General features: G+C 45.5%; 1 protein-coding gene across 1 annotated transcript; it reads left to right on the top strand.

Moving 5' to 3' along the window:
* The first annotated feature begins 1,522 nt into the window (after positions 1 to 1,522).
* TBC1D20 (TBC1 domain family member 20) lies at positions 1,523 to 21,310 on the top strand. Its single transcript, XM_032295354.1, has 8 exons — positions 1,523 to 1,734; positions 12,242 to 12,427; positions 15,213 to 15,293; positions 17,789 to 17,975; positions 18,142 to 18,243; positions 19,464 to 19,605; positions 20,501 to 20,688; positions 20,951 to 21,310. Exons 1-8 carry the CDS (start codon positions 1,665 to 1,667, stop codon positions 21,204 to 21,206), a joined length of 1,212 nt encoding a protein of 403 aa, XP_032151245.1. The 5' UTR covers positions 1,523 to 1,664; the 3' UTR covers positions 21,207 to 21,310.
* The last annotated feature ends 379 nt before the right edge of the window (positions 21,311 to 21,689 follow it).

Below are 21,689 nucleotides of genomic sequence, written 5' to 3'. Positions count from 1 at the left end.
TTCGAGACCAGCTTGTCCAGGATAGTGAAACCCCGTCTCTATGAAAAATACAAAAAATTAGCCAGGCGTGGTGGCAGGCACCTGTAATCCGAGCTACTTGGGAGGCTCAGGCAGGAGAATCACTTGAAACTGGAAGGCGGATGTTGTAGCAAGCCGAGATCACGCCACTGCACACCAGCCTGGGCAACAGTTCAAGACTCCGTCTCAAAAAAAAAAAAAAAAAAAAAAAAAAACTGTAAAAATTGAGAGCTGAAATTAAGGAAGAACTAAGCATTTCGATTTCTAATTTTATGAAATTGAATATTAGTTTTAGCAATTCAATTAACTTCACAGTAATCTTTTCTGCTCATGTTTGTGATTTTAAAGGTCCCAGAGCACCTTTAAAATAGGACTTACAGGCCGGTCGCAGTGTCTCACGCCTGTAATCTCAGCACTTTGGGGGGCCGAGGCAGGCGGATCACAAGGTCAGGAGATCGAGACCATCCTGGCTAACACGGTGAAACACCGTCTCCATTAAAAATACAAAAAATTAGCCGGTGTGGTGGTGGATGCCTGTAATCCCAGCTACTCGGGAGGGTGAGACAGGAGAATCGCTTGAATCAGGGAGGTGGAGGTTTCATTGAAACGAGATCATGCCACTGAACTCCAGCCTGGGCAACAAAGCGAGACTCTTTAAAAAAAAAAAAAAAGAAAAGGACTTACAATGTAATGGTGGACCATGGAACCTGAATTGGACAGGATGGACGTGAAACCAGGAAGGGTCAGTAGTAATGGGTTTCATGGGCTGCAGGTCTCAGGATAATAAAGAACTGTTGTGGTTGGGGGTGGGAGGTGTAAGAGGGTCATCAAGCAATTGGAATTATGGGAACTTCAGCGTGAGGACCTAGCACTGGAAATTCGGGAGGCCACAATCACAACACCAGGGATGTAATAAGGAATGGATGGCCAATTAGAAAGAAAGGAATGCCACTGGAGACGAGAAGGAAATCAGACCTGATAAGCCGGAGTGCTACTTTAGATGTGTGGCCACTATTTTGCACAACGTAAGGGGGTCACTGTTCACATGAACGTCTACATAAATGGCGCTCCCAGGCCTGTGCAGTACATAATCTGCGGACTCGTGTGAGATGAACCTGCTAGATCCCCAAGTATCCAAGAATCGAAGACAGTAGTTCGTGTGGGAAGATGAGACAGGAGGTTAAAAAAATCCTTAGTAAGCAAAAATTGGTCATAATTGTGGAGTATTTACAGGGTTACTGAGAGTGTAATGTTCTAAACACTCTCAGTAACCCTGTGAGTTCAGTATTTTTATTATCATCAATACTATTTTACAGATGATACAAGCAAAGGAAGTGTCAGCTGGTCTTGAGCCACTCGCTCAAGAGCGCCACACGACCCTGTAGAGTCTACAGCGAAGATGAAACTAACACTTCTCCGAGCGCTCACCACTCTCTGCAGCCTCCCGGGCGGCCAGCCCAGCGTAGCGCAGGGTCACGTGCCAGCGCGGGGCGGAGCCAGCGGGGCGCCTGCGCGCCTGCGCGCCGCTGGCCGACCGAGCCCAGGCTGCCGATGCCGAGTGGGCACAGCGTCCAGTGGTTGGAGCCGCGTCTTCTCCCGGCTTGGTCACCAGCCGGGGCTCGGGTGGGGGCCCGGGCCCCCGGGGCATGGCCCTCCGGAGTGAGCAAGGCGACGGCCCCATCTCCAGCCGCTGGGACTGCGGCGCGGAGAAGGCAGGTACGGAAGCCAACCGGCGCGCCGGGAGCGGCCTGCGAGGGCGGCCCGGGGGGCAGGGGCAGCTGGCGGCAGAGGCGGCGCCGGAGGGGCGCGGGCTGGGGGCCCGGGGCTGCGGCGGAGTCCCAGGCGGCGAGAGGGCAGGAGGCTGAGGGTCCGGGGCACGTCTGAGGGGGAGAGGGCCTGGAACTGGGGGGCTCGGGCGGCTGCCGAGCTGCCCCGAGGGAGCCTGGCGGCGGAGTCGCGTCCCCAGGCGGAAGAGCGGGCGGGAGCTCTGCGCCCCGGCTTTCTTCCTTCTGGAGAGGACCGGGGATCCCCGAGCGCCGAGGCCAGGCCCACCCCGGCCCAGGCATCCGCCACGGCCGCAGACTCCCGGAGCCGCCTTCCCGAGGGAAGACAGCTCTCCCGAACTTCATTCACTGTCGCCGGCTTGGTTGACTCGCCGTCCGCATATTTAATTACCATACAGTTCTCCCTTTAAGGTGCACAGTTCAGTGATTCTTAGCACATTCACAAAGTTGTGCAGCCATGGCCGCTGTCTGATTCCAAAACGAAACCCTTACCTTTCAGCAGGCACTTCCCATTCCCCAGTATTCACGACTCCTGGCGACCACGAATCGACTTTCTGTCTTCTGCCACCTATTCTAATGTTACTTAATTGTGTAAAAGCAGCCGGGCGCTATGGGAGGAGATGGTAGGAGGATCGATGGAGGCCAGGATTTCGAGATCAGGCTGGGAAACATAGCAAGGCCCCATCTCTACAAAAAGTTTTTTTTTTTTTTAAATGTTAGCCGATTGTGGAGGCTCACACCTGTGATTCCAGCGACTCAGGAGGCTAAGGCGGGAGGAGAGCTTGAGCCCAGGACTTTGAGGCTACTCTGTGATTGTGACACTGCACTCCAGCCTGGGTGACAGAGAGAGACACTATCTCATAATAAGAAGTAAATAATTGTGTAAAAAGCGATTCTATTTTTATACTCTTAATATAGATGATAATTTCTGTGAAATCATGTTTTTGTCGCACATTATGTTCTCAAATATGTTTTTCATTCAGTAAATTCATGATAGTTAAAATTATGAATGTATACCGTGAACCAAGTTAAATAATTTTTTTTCCTTGAGAAAGACTAAGGGACTTTCCCCATTTCCAGTCCTCTGATGAATGGTGCCCATAACAGAGCCAAACACATTATTCAACCCACATACTTTGATGAAGCTCCTGGTATCCATATTTTATTTTATATTTTATTTGTCTGGGGTTTTCTGTTTTTCCCTTTTTCTCCTGTTACTGAATGGGAGTGGAGCTCTGAATCGTTTGGCATCGTAACCCTTTCTTTGCTGGTGTTTGTGTGACTTGTTTGTCCTCATGGCATGACAGTCAGTGCCCTAGGCAACATGGGTCTTGTGGCCTGTTGCACTGCAGCTGTGTGTCTGTTGCAAGACTTGACCCCTTCTAGTTTCCTTGATTTTGCTTCTCTGGATAAATGGGACAAATTTAGAGATGAGTTGTGTTTTTTTGTTTTTTAATCATGTGAGAATATTATTGGCAAAGTTAATAATGCTAGAAGCCCTCTTTTGTAATGTTTATGGCCCGATTGGTTTACTCACTAGACTTTTTCCATTGTAGGGGTAAAACATTTCTTTCTTTCTTTCTTTCTCTTTCTCTTTCTTTTTTTCTTTCTTTCTTTCTTTCTCTTTCTCTCTTTCTCTTTCTTTCTTTTTCTTTCTCTCTTTCTCTCTTTCTTTCCTCTTTCCTCTTTCTTCTTTCTTTTCTTTTTCTTTCTTTCTTTCTGCCAGTCTGTTTTATTTCAGGGAGAGGACAGGGGAGGGGGCTCGTCTTTCTTGGCAGCAGCTTTCCTCATGGTACCCAGGGCGTTGCTCAGCTCCTCACGCTTCCTCTTGGTGTGGACGTGTGGCCCCCCCCAGCTTTTCTTGATGAACTTGAGGGCCCGTTTGTCCTTGGAGACCAGTAATTCCATGGCACACAGCTCATATGGGGCTAAGCCACACACCTCCTGGATCATGTCCCGCATGAACTTGGTGTGTTTGGTCAGATGCCCGCGGAGGCGGCTGTGCCTGGCTTGCTCACGTTCTTGGTCCCCTTGTTGGGCCCATGACCACAGGGTGGTGAAGAGCCATGGCTGCTGCTCTCCAGTGGTGGCTGTGGCGAAAGGAAAGCATTCTTTCTTGATACCTACTTTATGTTCTAGGTAGTTATCAGAATCTTTGCTAATTTGGATGCTGTTTTGTAGAAACTACTAATTAAGGATCGGACTTGGTGGCTCACGCCTGTAATCCCAGCACTTTGGGAGGCCAAGGCAGGTGGATCACGAGGTCAAGAGATCGAGACCATCCTGGTCAACATGGTGAAACCCCGTCTCTAGTAAAAATACAAAAAATTAGCTGGGCATGGTGGCACGTGCCTGTAATCCCAGCTACTTAGGAGGCTGAGGCAGGAGAATTGCCTGAACCCAGGAGGTGGAGGCTGTGGTGAGCCGAGATCGCGCCATTGCACTCCAGCCTGGGTAACGAGTGAAACTCCTTCTCAAAAAAAAAAAAAAGAAACTGCTAATTAAGACCTTCAAAAACAGGGGTTACTTTGTTTTATTTTGTGTTTAATAGGACTTTACCCAGACTGAGATAGGTTTTCCTCCCCCACTGTGGTCTTCTGGTACAGACATAAAGTTCAAGCATAATTTTTTTTTAAGAGATGGGATCTTACTCTGTCACCTGGGCCAGAGTGCAGTGTCACAATCAAAGCTCACTGCCACCTCCAACTCTTAAGCCTAAGTGATCCTCCCACCTCAGCCTCCTAAGTAGCTGGGACTATAGGGATAAATTTTTAAGTTAATTTCCAATGTGAATATCAGGAGTTGGAGGTGGGTGTAGGGAATGTCTGTCTCCCTTCCTCCACACACAACGTTCCCCACATCCATTGTTTTAAGACTAGCATTGCCGCCTGGCGCAGTGGCTCACTCCTGTAATCCCAGAATTTTGGGAGGCCGAGGCGGGTGGATTGCCTGAGGTCAGGAGTTCAAGACCAGGCTGGCCAACATGGTGAAACCCCGTCTCTACTAAAAATGCAAAAAATTAGCTGGGCATGGTGGCACATCCCTGTAATCCCAGCTACTTGGGAGGCTATGGCAGGAGAATTGCTTGAACCCGGGAGACAGAGGTTTCAGTGAGCTGAGATTGTGCCACTGCACTCAAGCCTGGCAACAGAGCATGATTCTGTCTCAAACTGGCATTGCTTAATTTGAGCTTAACTTCAGTTTAAAGACTGTTAAAACTTTTATGGTATGCAGGCTTAAACCAAATAATCAGTATGGAATTTTGTACTCTCAAACGACATTCCTTTATATAAATTACTTGGTCCAATTTAGTATTTGTTTTGGTGATATGAAAAAATACATGAAAAAACTTTTAGAGGGGGCATAGCTAATGGTCATCTTTGGTTATTGTCCCTTCCCTGTATATTAAGTGCGCTAATCCAGGTGATTTTGGACATACCTATTACTCTGAGGAGGCAGAAATCTTTACCTGGATTCTGTAGCCAGAGTTGGGAGAGGCTTAAGACTATAGTGGGTTGTGTCGTTTTTATCTGAACCATTGAGACCTACAGTTCAGATAAAGCGTCCCATTGTTAAAATTAGCATTTTACGGAGTTGAGTCTGATCTTCCCTGACTACAAGACCCTGTTGCAGTTGTTTCTACACCTATTGCTGTGGCGCCCTCAAATAAAATCTGCTTTGCCCTCTTTATAAATGAATAAAAATAAGCATTTTAATGAAGAGTAGGCCAACGTCATACCTATCTTCCTTTGTGGAATGAATTACTTTTCAGGCATCAGGGATTTATTTATAGCAGTCTTATATTTTGCAGCCAGCTGTAAGACAGTCATTTCATTCCATCACAGTTATGATAGCCAAGACCTCTACTGTAAAGGAATTCGGAAGATATCAGCTTTGGAATAATAGTGCACTCTCTTAGAAGTGGAGCAATAAAGAAATTGGAGAAGAAAAGATTGAGGGAGATTAGAATGACATACGTTCTACCTCTAGATGAAATGTGGGCTTTTATCCCAAGCCAGATACAGCATTCTCAAGTCCAGAAATGTGTGTCCTGCTCTAAATCTATAAAATTTATATTGAAATAAGATAGATAGTAGACATTTATTTTAATCTTTTCCTGAACATCCCAAGAGTAGCGCTATGATTTTTCTCTTTCTGAAATAAACAGGATGTGTGAATTTATTTTTCAGTGGAGACTCTGCTAACCTCCCTCCCTGTGTCGTCTAGCAGTTGATCTCACTCTGTAATTCATACATCTTTAGTTCACTTGAGTTTTCTGTTTCCTCTTCCCTTTTTATGTCACAATGAAAGCCTATACATTTAGGTGCAATAAAGCTTTTGTCAGAGTGGCAGACGTGGGAGTGCTCTCTCCATCTGCCACTGACATTTAATCACTAGGATGTGAGATTGAGGAAGGTGGTGGTGGGGCCTGAAAAAAGAGCAGCTGAAATCCACATTGGGGCAGCATCCTACTCAGGGAAACACCAGTAGTTTTAGAAACAGGCCAAAGAGTCTACAGATTTATTTAGAGAGTTCTGCAGTGAGCATCATCTTAACAGTATGGAAAAAATAATGTCATTTACCGCAAGCCAGTGAGGAACAATAACTAAACTAATTGTATTCTGTACATATTTGTCGAGTTCCCACAGACTGCCAAAAATTTTGAAATAGTAAGTAAATTTTGAAATGCAGGATTCAAAATAGAATCCGAGGCCTGGTATGGTGGCCCAACGCCTATAATCCCAGTAATTTGGGAGGCTGAGGTGGATGGATCACTAGAGCCCAGGAGTTCGAGGTCAGCCTGGGCGACATGGTGAGACTCCTTCTCTACAAAAAAAATATACAAAAATTAGCTGGGCCAGATGGCATTTGCCTGTGGTCCCAGCTACCTGAGAGGCTGAGGCAGGAGAATCATTTGAGCCCTGGAGGTCAAGGCTGCAGTGAGCTGTGATTGTGTCAGTGCACTCCAGCTTGGGTGACAGAGCAAGACCCTGTCTCAAAAAAAAAAAAAAAAAAAAAAAAATACCTGGAACGGCATCTTAAGAGAAATGAGTATGAGTTATGGGAGGTATGATTTGAGGATTTGAGTTCAGAATTAACTAACATTCTGGCAAATGGTTTGCCAAACCTCATGGAAATTCAGTTGACTGCATAGTGTTTTTTTTTTCCCCCAAGTTACAAGGTTTCCCTTCCCCGAGATTGCCAAATAGCTTATTTAGAAAGAGAGATGGGGTGGATGTATGTCTGAACAAACTGATGAAGAATTATCAAACTCTTAGCAAATAGGTTAACAAGATTTCTGAATCTCAGCTTCCCTCAAGCAGTATTTAGTATTGCCATTCAAGTGCTCTTGATTCTTGATGTATGGTAAGTGCAGGGGTACTCCCAAGTTAAAAAAAAAAAAAAAGTTTTTTTTTCCTTTGTTGGAAATTAAATTCTGCTCATGTTTTGCCTCAACCTGTGTTATATAAAAAGTCTTTTCTGTTTCCTCCATGTTTTTGACCCCTCTTGAAAACATATAACCTGGTCTTCCAAAGGATGGCCTTCGGGCCCACAGTAAAATCCCTCCCTGTCTTCCTCTTGAGTGCAGGATAAACCCAGACTCCTTTGCAGGATGAATCCAGCCCAGCCTCTTTTATTTCAGTCCTGTCTGCTTCTGTTCTCCCGTTACCTGGCACTTCAGCTTCACAGAACTTTTTGTTTCCTGGACATGATGTTTCTTTCATGTGACAAGGTCTTTGCACATAAGACCTTTCTTCTGCCTGGTGTACTTTCCCCTTAACACACTCTTCCCTGTGGCAAAGTTTTCTTTAAGAAGGTACCAGAGCCCAGTGTGGTGGCTCACATCTATAATCCTAGCACTTTGGGAGTCTGAGGCAGGAGGATTGCTTGAACCCAGGAGTTCGAGATCAGTCTGGGCAACATAGTGAGACTCCATCTCTACAAATTTTTTTTCAAAAAATTAGGCATGAACTGGGCACTGTGGATCACGCCTGTAATCCCAGCACTTTGGGAGGCTGAGGCGAGCGGATCATGAGGTTAGGAGTTTGAGACCAACCTGATCAACATGGTGAAACCCGGTCTCTACTTAAAAATACAAAAATTAGCTGGGCGTGGTGGTGCACACCTGTAATCCTAGCTACTTGGGAGGCTGAAGCAGGAGAATTGCTTGAACCTGGGAGGCGGAAGTTGTGGTGAGCCAAGAGCACGCCATTGCACTCCAGCCTGGGCAACAGTGAGACTCTGTCTCAAAGAAAAAAAACAATTAGGCATGGTGGCACAGGAGGCTGAGGTGGGAGGATTGCTTGAACCCTTGAGGTTGAAGTTGCAGTTGAGCTATGATTGTGCCACTGTACTCCAGCCTGGGCAACAAAGTGAGGCCCTGTTTTAAACAATAAATAAACATTAAAAAGAGGGAACCAGAATTGATTTTTGGTGAAGCCTTTCCTGACTGCTTTAGCAGTGGTCATTCTTTCCTCTGGATTTTCATAATCCTTCAGATACTATTTTACATAATAATTGCTTGTGTCCCTACTGTGAGCTCTTTGGACTAGGAGGGAGTAATTCATCTTTTTATCCCCAGTACAGTGCTTAGTACAAGTAGATACTCATTAAGTGACAGACTGATGAATAAACAGCTAGACAAATGGGAAGGCAGATGAATGGATGAATGAATGGATGGAAGGACACACCTGAGTCAAGAGCTTGACACATCTCATGAACAACTGACTAGTTAGGTGCTACGCTGACAGAAGGAATTGGAGATTTCCGTTGTTTGTTTTTGAGACAGAGTCTTACTTTGTCACCCAGGCTGGAGTGCAGTGGTACAGTCATGGCTCACTACAACCCTCCTCTGCCTCTTAAGCAGCTGGGATTACACGTGCTTGCTGTCAACACCCGGCTAGCTTTTGTATTTTTTTTAGAGACAAGGTTTCGCCATGTTGCCCAGGCTGGTTGGTCTGGAAATCCTGGGCTCAAGCAATCCGCCCACCTTGGCCTCCTAAAGTGCTGGGCTTATAAGCGTGAGCCACATCTCAACTAAAATCCATGCCTGGCAGTGTTTTTTATTTTATTTTTTATTTTTTTGAGAGCGTTTCACTCATGTTGCCCAGGCTGGAGTGCAATGGCACGATCTTGGCTCACTGTAACCTCCATCTCCTGGGTTCAAGTGATTCTCCTGCCTCAGCCTCCTGAGTAGCTGGGATTATAGGCACCCGCTACCATGCCCAGCTAGTTTTTTGTATTTTTAGTAGAGATGGGGTTTCACCATGTTAGCCAGGCTTGTCTCAGACTCCTGACCTCAGATGATCTGCCTGCCTTAGCCTCCCAAAGTGCTGGGATTACAGGCATGAGCCACCACGCCCAGCTGAGAATTTATTTTAAAAGGGTCACCTTTCACTGCAAGGATATCCGTTAAGCCTCACAGTTAAGCATGCCAAGAGAGTTTTGCTTTTCTTCCTTTTTAAGGTACACTTCTCAGGTTAGCTTGGCCCTGACCCACTGCAGTCTCTTTGAGCTCTTGGCCATTATTGTTTGCATGCAGCTTTTTTGACAGTTATAATGTCCTGTCTGTGACATTTGGTGTTGTCTTGTGTAACGTTTCTTTTGTTTTGACTTACTTTCTCAATTGTACCGGCAGTCAGAAAGAACCGAAATACAGGCATCATCCACTTAATTTCAGCAAGCCATGCCTAAAAGTAGACATTCTACATGAAAACTCTCAGAGCCTATTATTCCTTTATCTCCCTTGATCTTAGCAATACTCTTATTATTTCACATAGAAAAATTACATGATAGCTACTAACCACAAATTCTAGCCAATTTTCTAAAAAAGTTATTTGTTTATTCATTTGAAGGCGAGTCAGGTGAAGCAGTGGGGGTGGAAAAGGAGGAAAGAAATCTAACTGATTGTGATCAATGAGTTGTAAACAGCACCACAGGGGACCAGCTCTAAAAAGCAATTTAAACATGGCAAAATGCCTATGAATAACAGACTATCACACAAGGATGTAAGATGCTTAAAACATTACTTACTATGGTTTTTAAGAAACAGTTCCTTTGTATACAGTATCACAGCCTCTCACCCCACCAGCCACACTGGAAACCTAAGTACCCATTGACACTCTGCTTTTGAAAATACCTGTGTTGGCCAGGCATGGTGGCTCATGCCTATAATCCAGCAGTTTGGGAGGCCAAGGCAGGTGGATCACTTGAGGTCAGGAGTTCGAGACCAGTCTGGGCAACGTGGTGAAACCCCTGTCTCTACTAAAAAAAATAAATGAATAAAAATATAAAAAGTTCGCCGAACGTGCTGGTGCATACCTGTAATCCCAGCTACTCAGGAGGCTGTGGCAGGAAAACCACTTGAACCCGGGTGGGGGAGGTTACAGTGAGCTGAGATCGTACCATTACATTCCAGCCTGGGCGACGGAGTGAGAATCCATCTCAAAAAAAAATAAATAAAGAAAATATCTCTGTGTGATTCTAATGTTTTGGCCACTTGTAGTATTGTGTAACAGGAGACCTTTTCATGTGGTTTTATTTTCAGTGTAGTAACGAGTTTTGGTGACATACATTTTTCCTATCTAAACAACGGGAGAAAAATGGTTACAGTAAGAGATGTATATGCTCTGTGAAGTTTGGGTATTAATGAACAGACATTCTTTTATGAAAACATTGACACTAACTGCTAGATATGCTGAATTTACTGAGCATTTATTATCATTGTAATTCCTTGCTTGTTACTTACATAGTGTATCTCCTTAGTTCTTTGCATATTATATGCTAATTAAATATCTGTAGGTTGATTTGTAAAATACATGTTGTTTCTCAGTGAAGAGGGAAACTAATATTTAGTAAGCATCTACTGTGTACCATGGTTACTATCCTGAAAAGAGGGTATCAATCTAGAGGCCCAGAGTAGGGAAGTCATCTGCCCAAGATTCTGGATCAGATAAGTGGCAGAGACTTATCTGAAGTGAACCAAGATTTGTCTGGTTTTTAACACATCTTTTTTCACTTATCTTTTTTTCATTTTTTTTTTTTTTTTTTGAAATGGAGTCTTCTCTGTCACCCAAGCTGGAGTTCAGTGGTGCGATCTTGGCTCATCGAAACCTCTGCCTTCTGGGTTCAAGTGATTTTCCTGCCTCAGCCTCCTGAGTAGCTGGGATCATAGGCACCCGGCACCACACCTCGCTTAATTTTATTTTATTTTATTTTTTTGAGACAGAGTGTCGCTCTGTCACCCAGGCCGGAGTGCAGTGGTACAGTCGTGGCTCACTGCAACCTCTGCCTCCCGGCTTCAAGAAATTCTTTTGCCTCAGCCTCCCAGGTAGCTGGGACTAAAGGCGCACGCCACCACACCTGGCTAATTTTTGTATTTTTAGTAGAGACGGAATTTTACCCTATTTGGTCAGGTTGGTCTCAAACTCCTGACCTCAGGTGATCCACCTGCCTCGGCCTCCCAAAGCACTGGAATTACAGGCGTGAACCACCACACCCAGCTAATTTTTGTATTTTTAGTAGAAACTTGTTTTCACCATGTTGGCCAGGCTGGTCTCAAACTCCTGACCTCAGGTGATCCACTCTTCTCGGCCTCCCAAAGTGCTGGGATTACAGGCGTGAGCCACTGTGCCCAGCATCACTTATCTTTTTTTTTTTTTTTTTTTTTTAATGTACATTTAGTCTGGGTGCAGTGGCTCACGCCTGTAATCCCAGCACTTTGGGAGGCCGAGGCAGGCAGATCATGAGGTCAGGAGTTCAAGACCAGCATGACCAACATGGTGAAACCCTGTCTCTACTAAAAATACAAAAATTAGCTGGGCATGGTGGCATGTGCCTGTAAGCCCAGCTACTCAGGAGGCCGAGGAAGAAGAATTGCTTGAACCGGGACCTAGGAGGCAGAGGTTTCAGTGAGCTGAGACTGCACCTCTGCACTCCAGCCTAGGCTACCGGCAGAGACTCTGTCTCCAAAAAAAAAAAGGTACATACAGTTATTTCTGGTCCAGGCGTGTTGGTGTGCACCTGTAAGTCACAGCTATTTGGGAGGCTGAGGTGGGTGGATCGATTTTGCCTAGGAGTTTGAGTCCAGCCTGGGCAACTCAGGGAGACACTGTGTCTTAAAAACAGTAACAGCAAATAATTATTTTTGGTCTATGCCTATGATTTTTGGTTCAGACCTATAAAAAGCAACTGTCTTTTATAAAATTGGCAATTTAAAATCTATTTTATGATGAGCTGTCCAAGCCTCCCCCATGAGGCTCAGTAGACTGGGCCTGAAATGAATAGTGTATCTGGCTATGAGACTTTATGCCAGCAGGTGGTCTTAGAGCTAAGAGGAGACACTTACCTGTGCCTCAAACCAAAAGGAGATTGATTCCTAGGCAGAAAACATGCATGTGCTGAATGTGCGCCTAATACTTCTCCGTCCTTATTTTCAGACTTTAATGCCAAAAGGAAAAGGAAAGTGGCAGAGATACACCAGGCTCTGAACAGTGATCCCACTGATGTGGCTGCCCTTAGACGCATGGCTATTAGTGAAGGAGGACTCCTGACTGACGAGATCAGACGAAAAGTGTGGCCCAAGCTCCTCAATGTCAATGCCAATGACCCACCTCCTATATCAGGTAAGGGGAGTGGGGGAGGCTATGAAGGGAGCTTGTCTAGGAGACAGGGAGAAAATAATTCCATATCTTTAATTTTTATGCTCCTTTCAAACCAAGGGTATATGAGTAAATCTAGGGTGTTTTGGGAAATGCTTGGGCCCACTCTGAAAATAAAGCCAACCCAGTAAGTAGAATTTTATTCAAAAGTGGGATGAGTTCTTTTTTAATTTATTATTTATTTATTTATGAGCCAGAGTCTCATTCTGTCGCCCAGGCTGGAGTGCAGTGTCGCAGTCTCAGCTCACTGCAACCTCTGCTCCCTGGGTTCAAGCAGTTCTCCTGCCTCAGCCTCCCTAGTAGGTGGGATTACAGATCTGTGCTACTATGCCCCGCTAATTTTGTATTTTTAGTAGAGATGGGGTATTGCCTGTTGACCAGGCTGGTCTCGAATTCCTGACCTCAAATGGTCCTCCCACCTTGGCCTCCCAAAGTGCTGGGATTACAGGCGTGAGCTACCTTGCCCAGCCAAGTTCTTTATTAGGGATTAAAATATAGGCTAGTCAAGTGAGTTTATTAAAAATGCATATTCTCTGTTCTAACACACTTGCTTGGCAAGTATTTTTTAAAAATGTGTATTTTGTAGCTGGGCAAGGTGGCTCACCTTGTAATTCCTGTAATTCCAGCACTTTTGGAGGCTGAGGCAGGAGGATCACTTGAGACTGGAAGTTTGCAGCCAGCATGGGCAACATTGAGAAACTCAGTGTCTACAAAAAATTTAAAAATTAGCCAGGCATGGTGGTTCACCGCTGTAGTCTTAGCTGCTTGGGAGGCTGAGGGGGGGTTACTTGAGCCCAGGAGTTTGAGGCCAGCCTGGGTACCATGACAAGATCCCATCTCTAAAAGTAAAGTAAAATCAAACATACACAAAAACACACTTCTTTTGGCTGGGCACAGTGGCTCATGCCTGTAATCCCACCATTTTGGAGACCAAGGCAGGTAGATCACTTGAGGTCTGGAGTTTGAGACCAGCTTGGCCAACATGGTGAAATCTCATGTCTACTGAAAACACAAAAATTAGCTGGGCATGGTGGAGCATGCCTATAATTCCAGCTACTAGGGAGGCTGAGGCAGGAGAATTGCTTGAACCATGCAGGCAGATTGCAATGAGCCGAGATTGCACCAGTGTATTCCAGCCTGGGTGACAGAGTGAGACTCTGTCTCAAAAAAAAAGAAAAAAGAAAGAAAGAAAAGAAAATACCCTCTTTTTATTGGGAAATACTGAGATCCTTTGGAATTCTAAAATTCTGTAATTCTGTGAAAAGCGGTTATGTAACTAATGTGCAAGGCCCATGTGGTAAAAGGAATTCTTTGGAATGCAGTTGAAAATAGTAAAGAGGGTCCTGTAGAACGGTGAATCCACTCTGCTGGTCATTCACTCAAGGCACTCACCTTGTTGCTTTCCTGCTATCATGGCAAAATGCCAAGTGCTAAAGATTCTTTGATTCAGTTGCCAAATATTAGTTGTGCTGTGATTGTGTGCCAGGTACTGGAGATGATTAAAACAGGACCTCTGCCACCAAAGAGTTCACAGTGTCATGAAGCCACCCAGTAGGTGTCGAGTTGCCACTTGTTATTATCCTTGAAATTGGCTGCCTCAGAGCAGTCAGCTTTTTGTTGGTAGGCTAAGGCAGTGCCATATTCACACACTGAATCCTGAGATGATGTTCTTCTATCAAGTTCCAAATTTCCCTCATCTTGTTATACCATGAAGCCTGCGTGTGAGGAAGTGTTACCCAGCTTTACCAGCTTTTGATTTGGATTGCAAGGGAAGTGTATACTTACTATATAGCACTTGGTTTGGTTGAGGGAAATATACACTTGTTCTATATATAATAGCTAGAGACTGCCTGCTTACTGTCACATTGTATTGGACTTAGCAGCTGAACACAGGACTGTCTTTTCTTTGCAGCATCTTAGTTTTAGAATTGCCGGGTCAAAAGATGTTAGGTGGTTCTTTGTGTGAGTCTCAATATACCTTTCTAAGCAGCTTAGTGCTCTCACAACTTTATAGGTGTTAGGATTTTTTTCAGTGGTCTATTGTTCTCACATTCATGATTTATTTTTCTTTTCTTTTCTTTTGGTTTTTGAGACCGAGTCTTGCACTCTTGCCTGGGCTGGAGTGCAATGGCGTGATCTCAGCTCACTCCAGCCTCTGCCTCCTGGGTTCACGTGATTCTCCTGCCTCAGCCTCCTGAGTAGCTGGGTTTAAAGGCACATACCACCACACCTGGCTAATTTTTTGTATTTTTAGTAGAGACGGCGTTTCACTATGTTGGCCAGACTGGTCTCGAACTCCTGACCTCATGATCTGCCCGCCTCGGCCTCCCAAAGTGCTGAGATTACAGGCGTGAGCCACCGCGCCCAGCCCACATTCATGATTTTATTTGATCCTTAGAAGGGAATATCCTTATTTTGTATCTGTGGACATTGAAATTCAGAGCAGTTCCCCATGATGCACAGTGACCTTCTTCATGAGGCCTTCTTATGTCTTTGCTCTCCTTCCCACCCCACTGTATTGCCTCCTGGGATGTCAGTGCTCCCTTCTCTTAGGGTCATTGTGACTTGCATAAAACATGGTGTTTGGAACTAAACTAGGGATTCCCTGCTAAATGTATCTTGAGTCATATCCTCTTCAGGAGAAAGCTGACATGTGTCCTCTAGACCTTTCATGTCATCCCAGAATGTTTTGCTTCTGGTCTGCCTTCTCAGGTGTTCCTGCAGTAACACGTTCCTTTTCCTTCAATAGGGAAGAACCTACGGCAGATGAGCAAGGACTACCAACAAGTGTTGTTGGACGTCCGGCGGTCATTGCGGCGGTTCCCTCCTGGTGAGAAACTCTCCCAGTCCTTCCACCTTTGGAAAGACTGTATCTGTCCCAGGTCATACCACGTGTCCTAATATGCTGGACCCTGCCTCCTCAGGGACCTTCAGAACTCTCCGATTGCTGAATCATCCTTTTGTTGACTGGTCACTTTCAGACCCCCACTGTGAAGGCCTGAACCAAAAATAATTTCTGCGGGCCTAGAGGTGTCGAATGAGAGAAGAGGTTTTTGTTTTTCCTTGAAGCCACAAAAAGGAGTTAATAAGGGTTGTTAGAGCCATCAGTCTGGCGATAAAGAGAAGATTGGTGTGGAATGAGCACTAACAAGAATGATTAATGTCTTAATTAAGTTTAAAAATAGTGATACCTTGCACATACATATGTAAGATTACTTAGAGGGAAGAGAGGCATTCCCTGTATGTGTAAGAGTGTATTCCTTAATTTGTTCTGCAGCAATAGATATAAAATAAAGAGTATATTCCTCTTCATTTCAGGAAGGAAAAAAAAGAAGGACCATTGTCTCAATTTTCACAGTGAAGGGAACTGGGTAACAAATCTCACATGGATGACCTATTTTTCTTCCTCTGGCAGCTCCACCTTGAGGCCATGAAGAGAGGAGAATTGCTAAAGAGAACAGGAGCCTCTGAGCTCCCTGCCTCCCCCTTCTGTACTATGCTCTGGCCTGGCTTTTGTTGTTGAAGGGGCTGCTTTCCTGCGGGCATTGTTGCTCCCTGGATAGGCTCTTGCGATCCCCAGGTAGCAGTAGCCTGCCAGCATGGTTTTGATAAAAGCACATGCCCAGGGTCCGTCCCCTTTTCCTAGCCTGCTGTTTCAGATGAGGTCACAAAGGACAGATGCCCCTCTGTCTCTCTCTCTCTTTTTTTTTTTTTTTTAAGACAGAGTTTTGCTCTTATTGACCAGGATGGAGTACAATGGCACTGTCTCAGCTCACTGCAGCCTCCACCTCCAGGGATCAAGCCGTTCTTCTGCCTCAGCCTTCCAAGTAGCTGGGATTATAGGTGCCCACCACCACGCCCAGCCAGTTTGCTTTTGTATTTTTAGCAGAGACAGGGTTTCACTATGTTGGCCAGGCTGGTCTCGAACTCCTGACCTCTGGTGATCTGCCTACCTCAGCCTCCCAAAGTACTTGGATTACAAGTATGAGCCACTGCACCCTGCCCCCATTTTTTCCTAGGTAACCTGTTTTCCCTCTGAACCCTTTATTCCTCTTGCATTTATGTAAAGTCTGGATTCTTTCTGTAGGCTGAACTTACCATGTGGCTTCATATTCTTTTTTTCATTCATGATCTTCAGGGCCTGGCTCACTGATCTTTTGCTAAAAATTGACACAGGGTTTAATTTTTACTCTCCCGTCTTCCACTGCTTCACCAATCAGCAGTCCTTGGTTTGCTTCCTTTCCTCCTTTCCTTATGTATCTTTTAGAGTATGCTTTTTTTGAGACGGAGAGGTGAGCTTTGCTCTTACCTGCAATCCTTTGCCCAGTTTAGTTTGGACCTTTACATTAGCTGCTTTCTCTCTGTCTGAATATCTGTTTTTAACTAAAAGCTAATGGTGTCGGGAAGCTGTGCGTGTGTCATTCTTGTAACATGGCTCGTGAGGCCAAGGCTTGGCGTTCTGACTGCTGGCAGGACTACTTCCGTACTCTGAAAGAACTCCCGGGACAGGCTTCCTATTTTCAGCTTTGGATCAAGAAGATCCATCTTTCCTGTAATATTTGCTTTGGTTTAAAGGGGAACGTGCAACTTTAATTTTTTAAAATTTTTATATAATTTCATACTTACTGAAAAGTTGTAAAAATAGGACAAAGAATTCCCCAGATACCCTTTACCCAGATTTCCTTTTGTTTGAACATTTTACTACATTTGCTTTTTTAGCTGCTTTCTGCTTCCTTTACTTTACACATAAACTTTTTCTCTGAACCATTTCAGAATAAGTTACAAACATGACATCTTTTTAACCCCTAAATATTTCAGGATATATTTCCTAAATACAAAGCTCCTAAGTAATCATAGTACACTGAGCAAAATCAGTAACAACAATGAAAAATAATTAATCCACAGCTTTACATTTTACCATTTATTCTAGTAATGTGCTTCCCTGGAAAAGGAAATACAGATTTACGCGTTTCTCATACCATCATCGTATCTCTTTAGCCGCTTTTAATCTGGAACAATTCCTTTGTATTGTATGAGAGGCCAGTTATTTTTGTAAAGTTTCTCTTACTTTGGGTATATTGGGTATTTCTTTGTTGTGAGATTTAGTTCTGTGTGCTGTTGATAGAAATCCTGTAGACGTGATGCTGAACTCTGCCAGTGCGTCACATCGGGAGGCAGAGGTCGTCTGCGGCTTCCATCCCCAGCAGTATTGTAATTCATTTTCTTTTTTTCTTTGAAAATTGACTGCTAGCCTTCTTCTTGACCTCCCTGTTACTAGGCTCTTGGTAGGTTGAAAGGCATCTTCCTGTTTGTTCCTGTCCCCAGGGATGCCAGAAGAACAGAGAGAAGGGCTCCAGGAAGAACTGATTGACATCATCCTCCTCATCTTGGAGCGCAACCCTCAGCTACACTACTACCAGGGCTACCATGACATTGTGGTCACGTTTCTGCTGGTGGTAGGCGAGAGGCTGGCAACATCCCTGGTAGAAAAATTATCTACCCACCACCTCAGGTACCAGTGTAGAGGAACATGAGAGGGTGGGCTTCACCCCTCAGCCCTCCTGGGGATAACTCATTGGCCTGTTTTCTGGTCAGCTTTTTTAGGAGTTTGAGCCCACGCTACCCCCAGCCCTATCTAAGTATTTGGTGCCCAGGCGCATTAAATTGTCTCCCTCCAGGGATTTTATGGATCCAACAATGGACAACACCAAGCATATATTGAACTACCTGATGCCCATCATTGACCAGGTGAATCCAGAGCTCCATGACTTCATGCAGAGGTACATATGTGTCTGCGTTTTACACATGCCCACACCCCCCACACCTGAAACACTCCTTACAAATCCAGAGCAGTTTCCTCATCATCTTAAGTGCATTTCCTAAGTTCTGCTGAGTTGTTCTTTCCAGTCACCAGCAATCTGGATAATTCAGTTCTTGGAGCACTTTTTGAGGACTGTGCTCTTTGGGGGACATAGCCCCTTCCTTGAGTTTACATCTAGTGGGGAGAGGTGGATAAGGTATGTACGCCAAGGGAGATGTTGAGGTTATTGCTACAAGAGAAGCACAAAGTCCTGTGGGATTCAGAGGCAAGAAGGAGAAGACCAACAGTGGGTTGTTTGATTCCCAAGTACCTATCAAAGAGAAGTATTTTTTTTGCAAATCTCATATGATGTTTTGTTTCTTCTCTGTTTAGTTGGAAATGTGTTCTTGGCCAATGCCCTTCTTTCTTTCTTTCTTTCTTTTTTTTTTTTCTTTTTTTTCTGAGGCATAGTCTCACGCTGTCGCCCGGGCTGGAGTGCAGTGGCATGATCTCAGCTCACTGCAACCTCCATCTCCCAGGTTTAAGCGATCCTCCTGCCTCAGCCTCCCGAGTAGCTGGGATTACAGGCGCCTGCCACTACACCTGTCTGATTTTTGTATTTTTAGTAGAGACGAGGTTTCACTATGTTGGCCAGGCTGGTCTTGAACTCCTGACCTCATGATCCACCCACCTCAGCCTCCCAAAGTGCTGGGATTACAGGCGTGAGCCACCGTGCCCGACCTTTTTTAAAAAAAAAATGTTTAAAGGTAATGGCTACATTTGAAGATATTTCAGTTATTTCATGTTAACTGAAAAATTAATGCAGTCGTGTTTTCAGGCCTGGGAATGTGTACTTGTGCCCCTTAAAAGGAGAAGTCTTACTCAGAAGGAGAATCATGGTATAGTTCTCTGAAAACAACTGCTTCTTGTTCCTGTAATTGACATTTGTTGGACATTAGGAGAGTACCCAGTGAGATAAAGCAGCCAGGACCCTGTAGTGGTGTTAGTGTTGTGGTACACCTTAAAGACTTTGTATTAAATATTTTGTGAGGACAAGATGCTGAATTCCTAGGTAGCTGAATTTTCCAGAAATCCTATTCCTAAATGCTTCCTTCTCACCAGCACTGAGGACAAAGAAAGCCCAGAGACAGGGAAGGGATGGCCCACAGGACCTGACACCTGGCTTTCCTTTGTTTCTAGTGCTGAGGTGGGGACCATCTTTGCCCTCAGTTGGCTCATCACCTGGTTTGGCCATGTCCTGTCTGACTTCAGGCACGTCGTGCGGTTATATGACTTCTTCCTGGCCTGCCACCCACTGATGCCCATTTACTTTGCAGCCGTGGTAGGTACAGGCCATGAGCCAGCAACTAGATTCACCATCACCCATCTCACTGTGGTCATTTTCCCTGAAGGGAAACCTGGGGATTATGGAAAGATGCAAAAGACAGCACTTCCCAGGCTGGTGTCCCTGGACACCGTTCTGTGCAATATTAATGAGGGTGTCACACAAAAAAAATAAGTTGGGAAATGCTGGGGCAAACAAAATCAGACTTTTTTGCTGCATGACTCTTTTGAACCTTTAAAATGCTAATGTACATTGTGAATTGTCAGGTTCCTATTGACATTGCCTGAAATACATGTTCAGCTGATGAACACAATTAGGGAAACAGTAGTACAAGCTGCCGACTCGAGATTTAAGAAAAGAAGAGATCTGGTATCATGATAGACAAGGGAGATGGCTTGTGGTGGAGAGTGGGGGCTCCAGTTAGTAGAAGGGCCTGAGTGATGAGGTGGAGGTGGGAACTCAGGGAAGTCTTTCACTGGCTACTGGTCCCTTGAGCATCTGTGGATTTATGGGCATTTGTGCATTTCTTCTATGCTGGAGCTCCAGGAATCTCCCAGTAAATCTCCTCCTTTCTCCTAAAAGAATCTCCTTCATTTCTTTCAAGACTTAAACGTACACCTGAGCAGCCCAAATGTGCCTGGAAGGACTTAGATTGTAACTGGTCAGGCTTTCGTGTGATGGGGTGGAAGTTTGCAGGAAGGGCCAGGCAGTAGGAGCAGCACTGAGAGTATATGTGTTATTACTTCCTTGATGGATACAAAAGTTTGCTGAACATTTGGGCTGAGTCCTGTCTGTCACCAGTTTAAATTCATCTCTAAGGAGAATGGAGCGCAAGCGGCCCAGGCCCTGTGTGTCTGGTCTCTGACCACAAGGCCTTACTACCTCCCTGCAGATTGTGTTGTATCGCGAGCAGGAAGTCCTGGACTGTGACTGTGACATGGCCTCGGTCCACCACCTGTTGTCCCAGATCCCTCAGGACCTGCCCTACGAGACGCTGATCAGCAGAGCAGGAGACCTTTTTGTTCAGTTTCCTCCATCTGAACTTGCTCGGGAGGCCGCCGCCCAGCAGCAAGCTGAGAGGTGAACGAGGCTGGGACACTGGTTGAGTGGGGGCAGCTGTGAACGAGCAGAATTGAGGGAAGGTTTATGCCTGGTGGGACAGCGCTGGGGAATGTTTCCAGAGATCTGAGCTTAGGCCAGTGGAACCCCCACTGTAGACTCATGGGTCTTTATCAAGAAGAGCTTTCCCAGCACTGACAGGCTGTGCCCTCAGCCTGTGTGGTGTAGTTTTTCTTTCCTCTTCGTCTTTCATACCACTTCCTTCTTTCTCTTTCCTGTGCAGGACGGCAGCCTCTACCTTCAAAGACTTTGAGTTGGCATCAGCCCAGCAGAGGCCTGATATGGTGCTGCGGCAGCGGTTTCGGGGACTTCTGCGGCCTGAGGATCGAACAAAAGATGTCCTGACCAAACCAAGGACCAACCGCTTTGTGAAACTGGCAGTGATGGGGCTGACAGTGGCACTTGGAGCGGCTGCGCTGGCTGTGGTGAAAAGTGCCCTGGAGTGGGCCCCTAAGTTTCAGCTGCAGCTGTTTCCCTGAAAGCCAGAGAAGACCTTCCTCTTACATCGCATTAAGGTCTCACCTTTCCGTGGAAGGATTGGGAGGAATGGAATTTCCTTTATTAAAAGGGTTTCTGTCCAGAGTTTTCTATTCCTGCCACCCTGCCCTTCCTGTTCGTGTTTGCCTTTACTTCAGAGGCCAGTAGCAGAGCCTGCCTGACAGAGGGCTCCTGGGGGCCTGGCACAGAATCTTATCCCCTCCCAGTAGGCTTTTGGATGGGCTCACTGCCACCTCCCCTAGTGCTGGAGGAAGTCGGTTTCTGAAGCCTCTGGCTGCCTTTGCAAGCTGCTGGGCCTGGGCTGCCTTGGTTACTGGGAACCTCCTAGTCACCCCATAGAAAGTGAGCTGGAGCATGGGATGCTGCCTTCACTGCTCCTGCCCTGCCTGCATCAGATGCATCCGATGGACACAGAAGGAGGCCGGTGCTGCTGAAGGAGTCAGGCTTGGGATTGAGACCAAGAG

This window comes from Sapajus apella, unplaced genomic scaffold (genome assembly GCF_009761245.1).
Source record: "Sapajus apella isolate SASKATOON/1434 unplaced genomic scaffold, GSC_monkey_1.0 scaffold33, whole genome shotgun sequence".
NCBI lineage: Eukaryota > Metazoa > Chordata > Mammalia > Primates > Cebidae > Sapajus > Sapajus apella.
This window is presented reverse-complemented; position numbering and strand designations above follow the sequence as displayed.

What these genes read in the sequence shown, in the direction of transcription:
- TBC1D20 (XM_032295354.1), top strand. Translation starts at nt 1,665, where the DNA reads ATGGCCCTCCGGAGTGAGCAAGGCGACGGCCCCATCTCCAGCCGCTGG. An exon ending in CTGCGGCGCGGAGAAGGCAG is followed by an intron (nt 1,735 to 12,241) that starts GTACGGAAGCCA and finishes CCTTATTTTCAG; the next exon opens with ACTTTAATGCCAAAAGGAAA. An exon ending in TTATCTACCCACCACCTCAG is followed by an intron (nt 17,976 to 18,141) that starts GTACCAGTGTAG and finishes GTCTCCCTCCAG; the next exon opens with GGATTTTATGGATCCAACAA.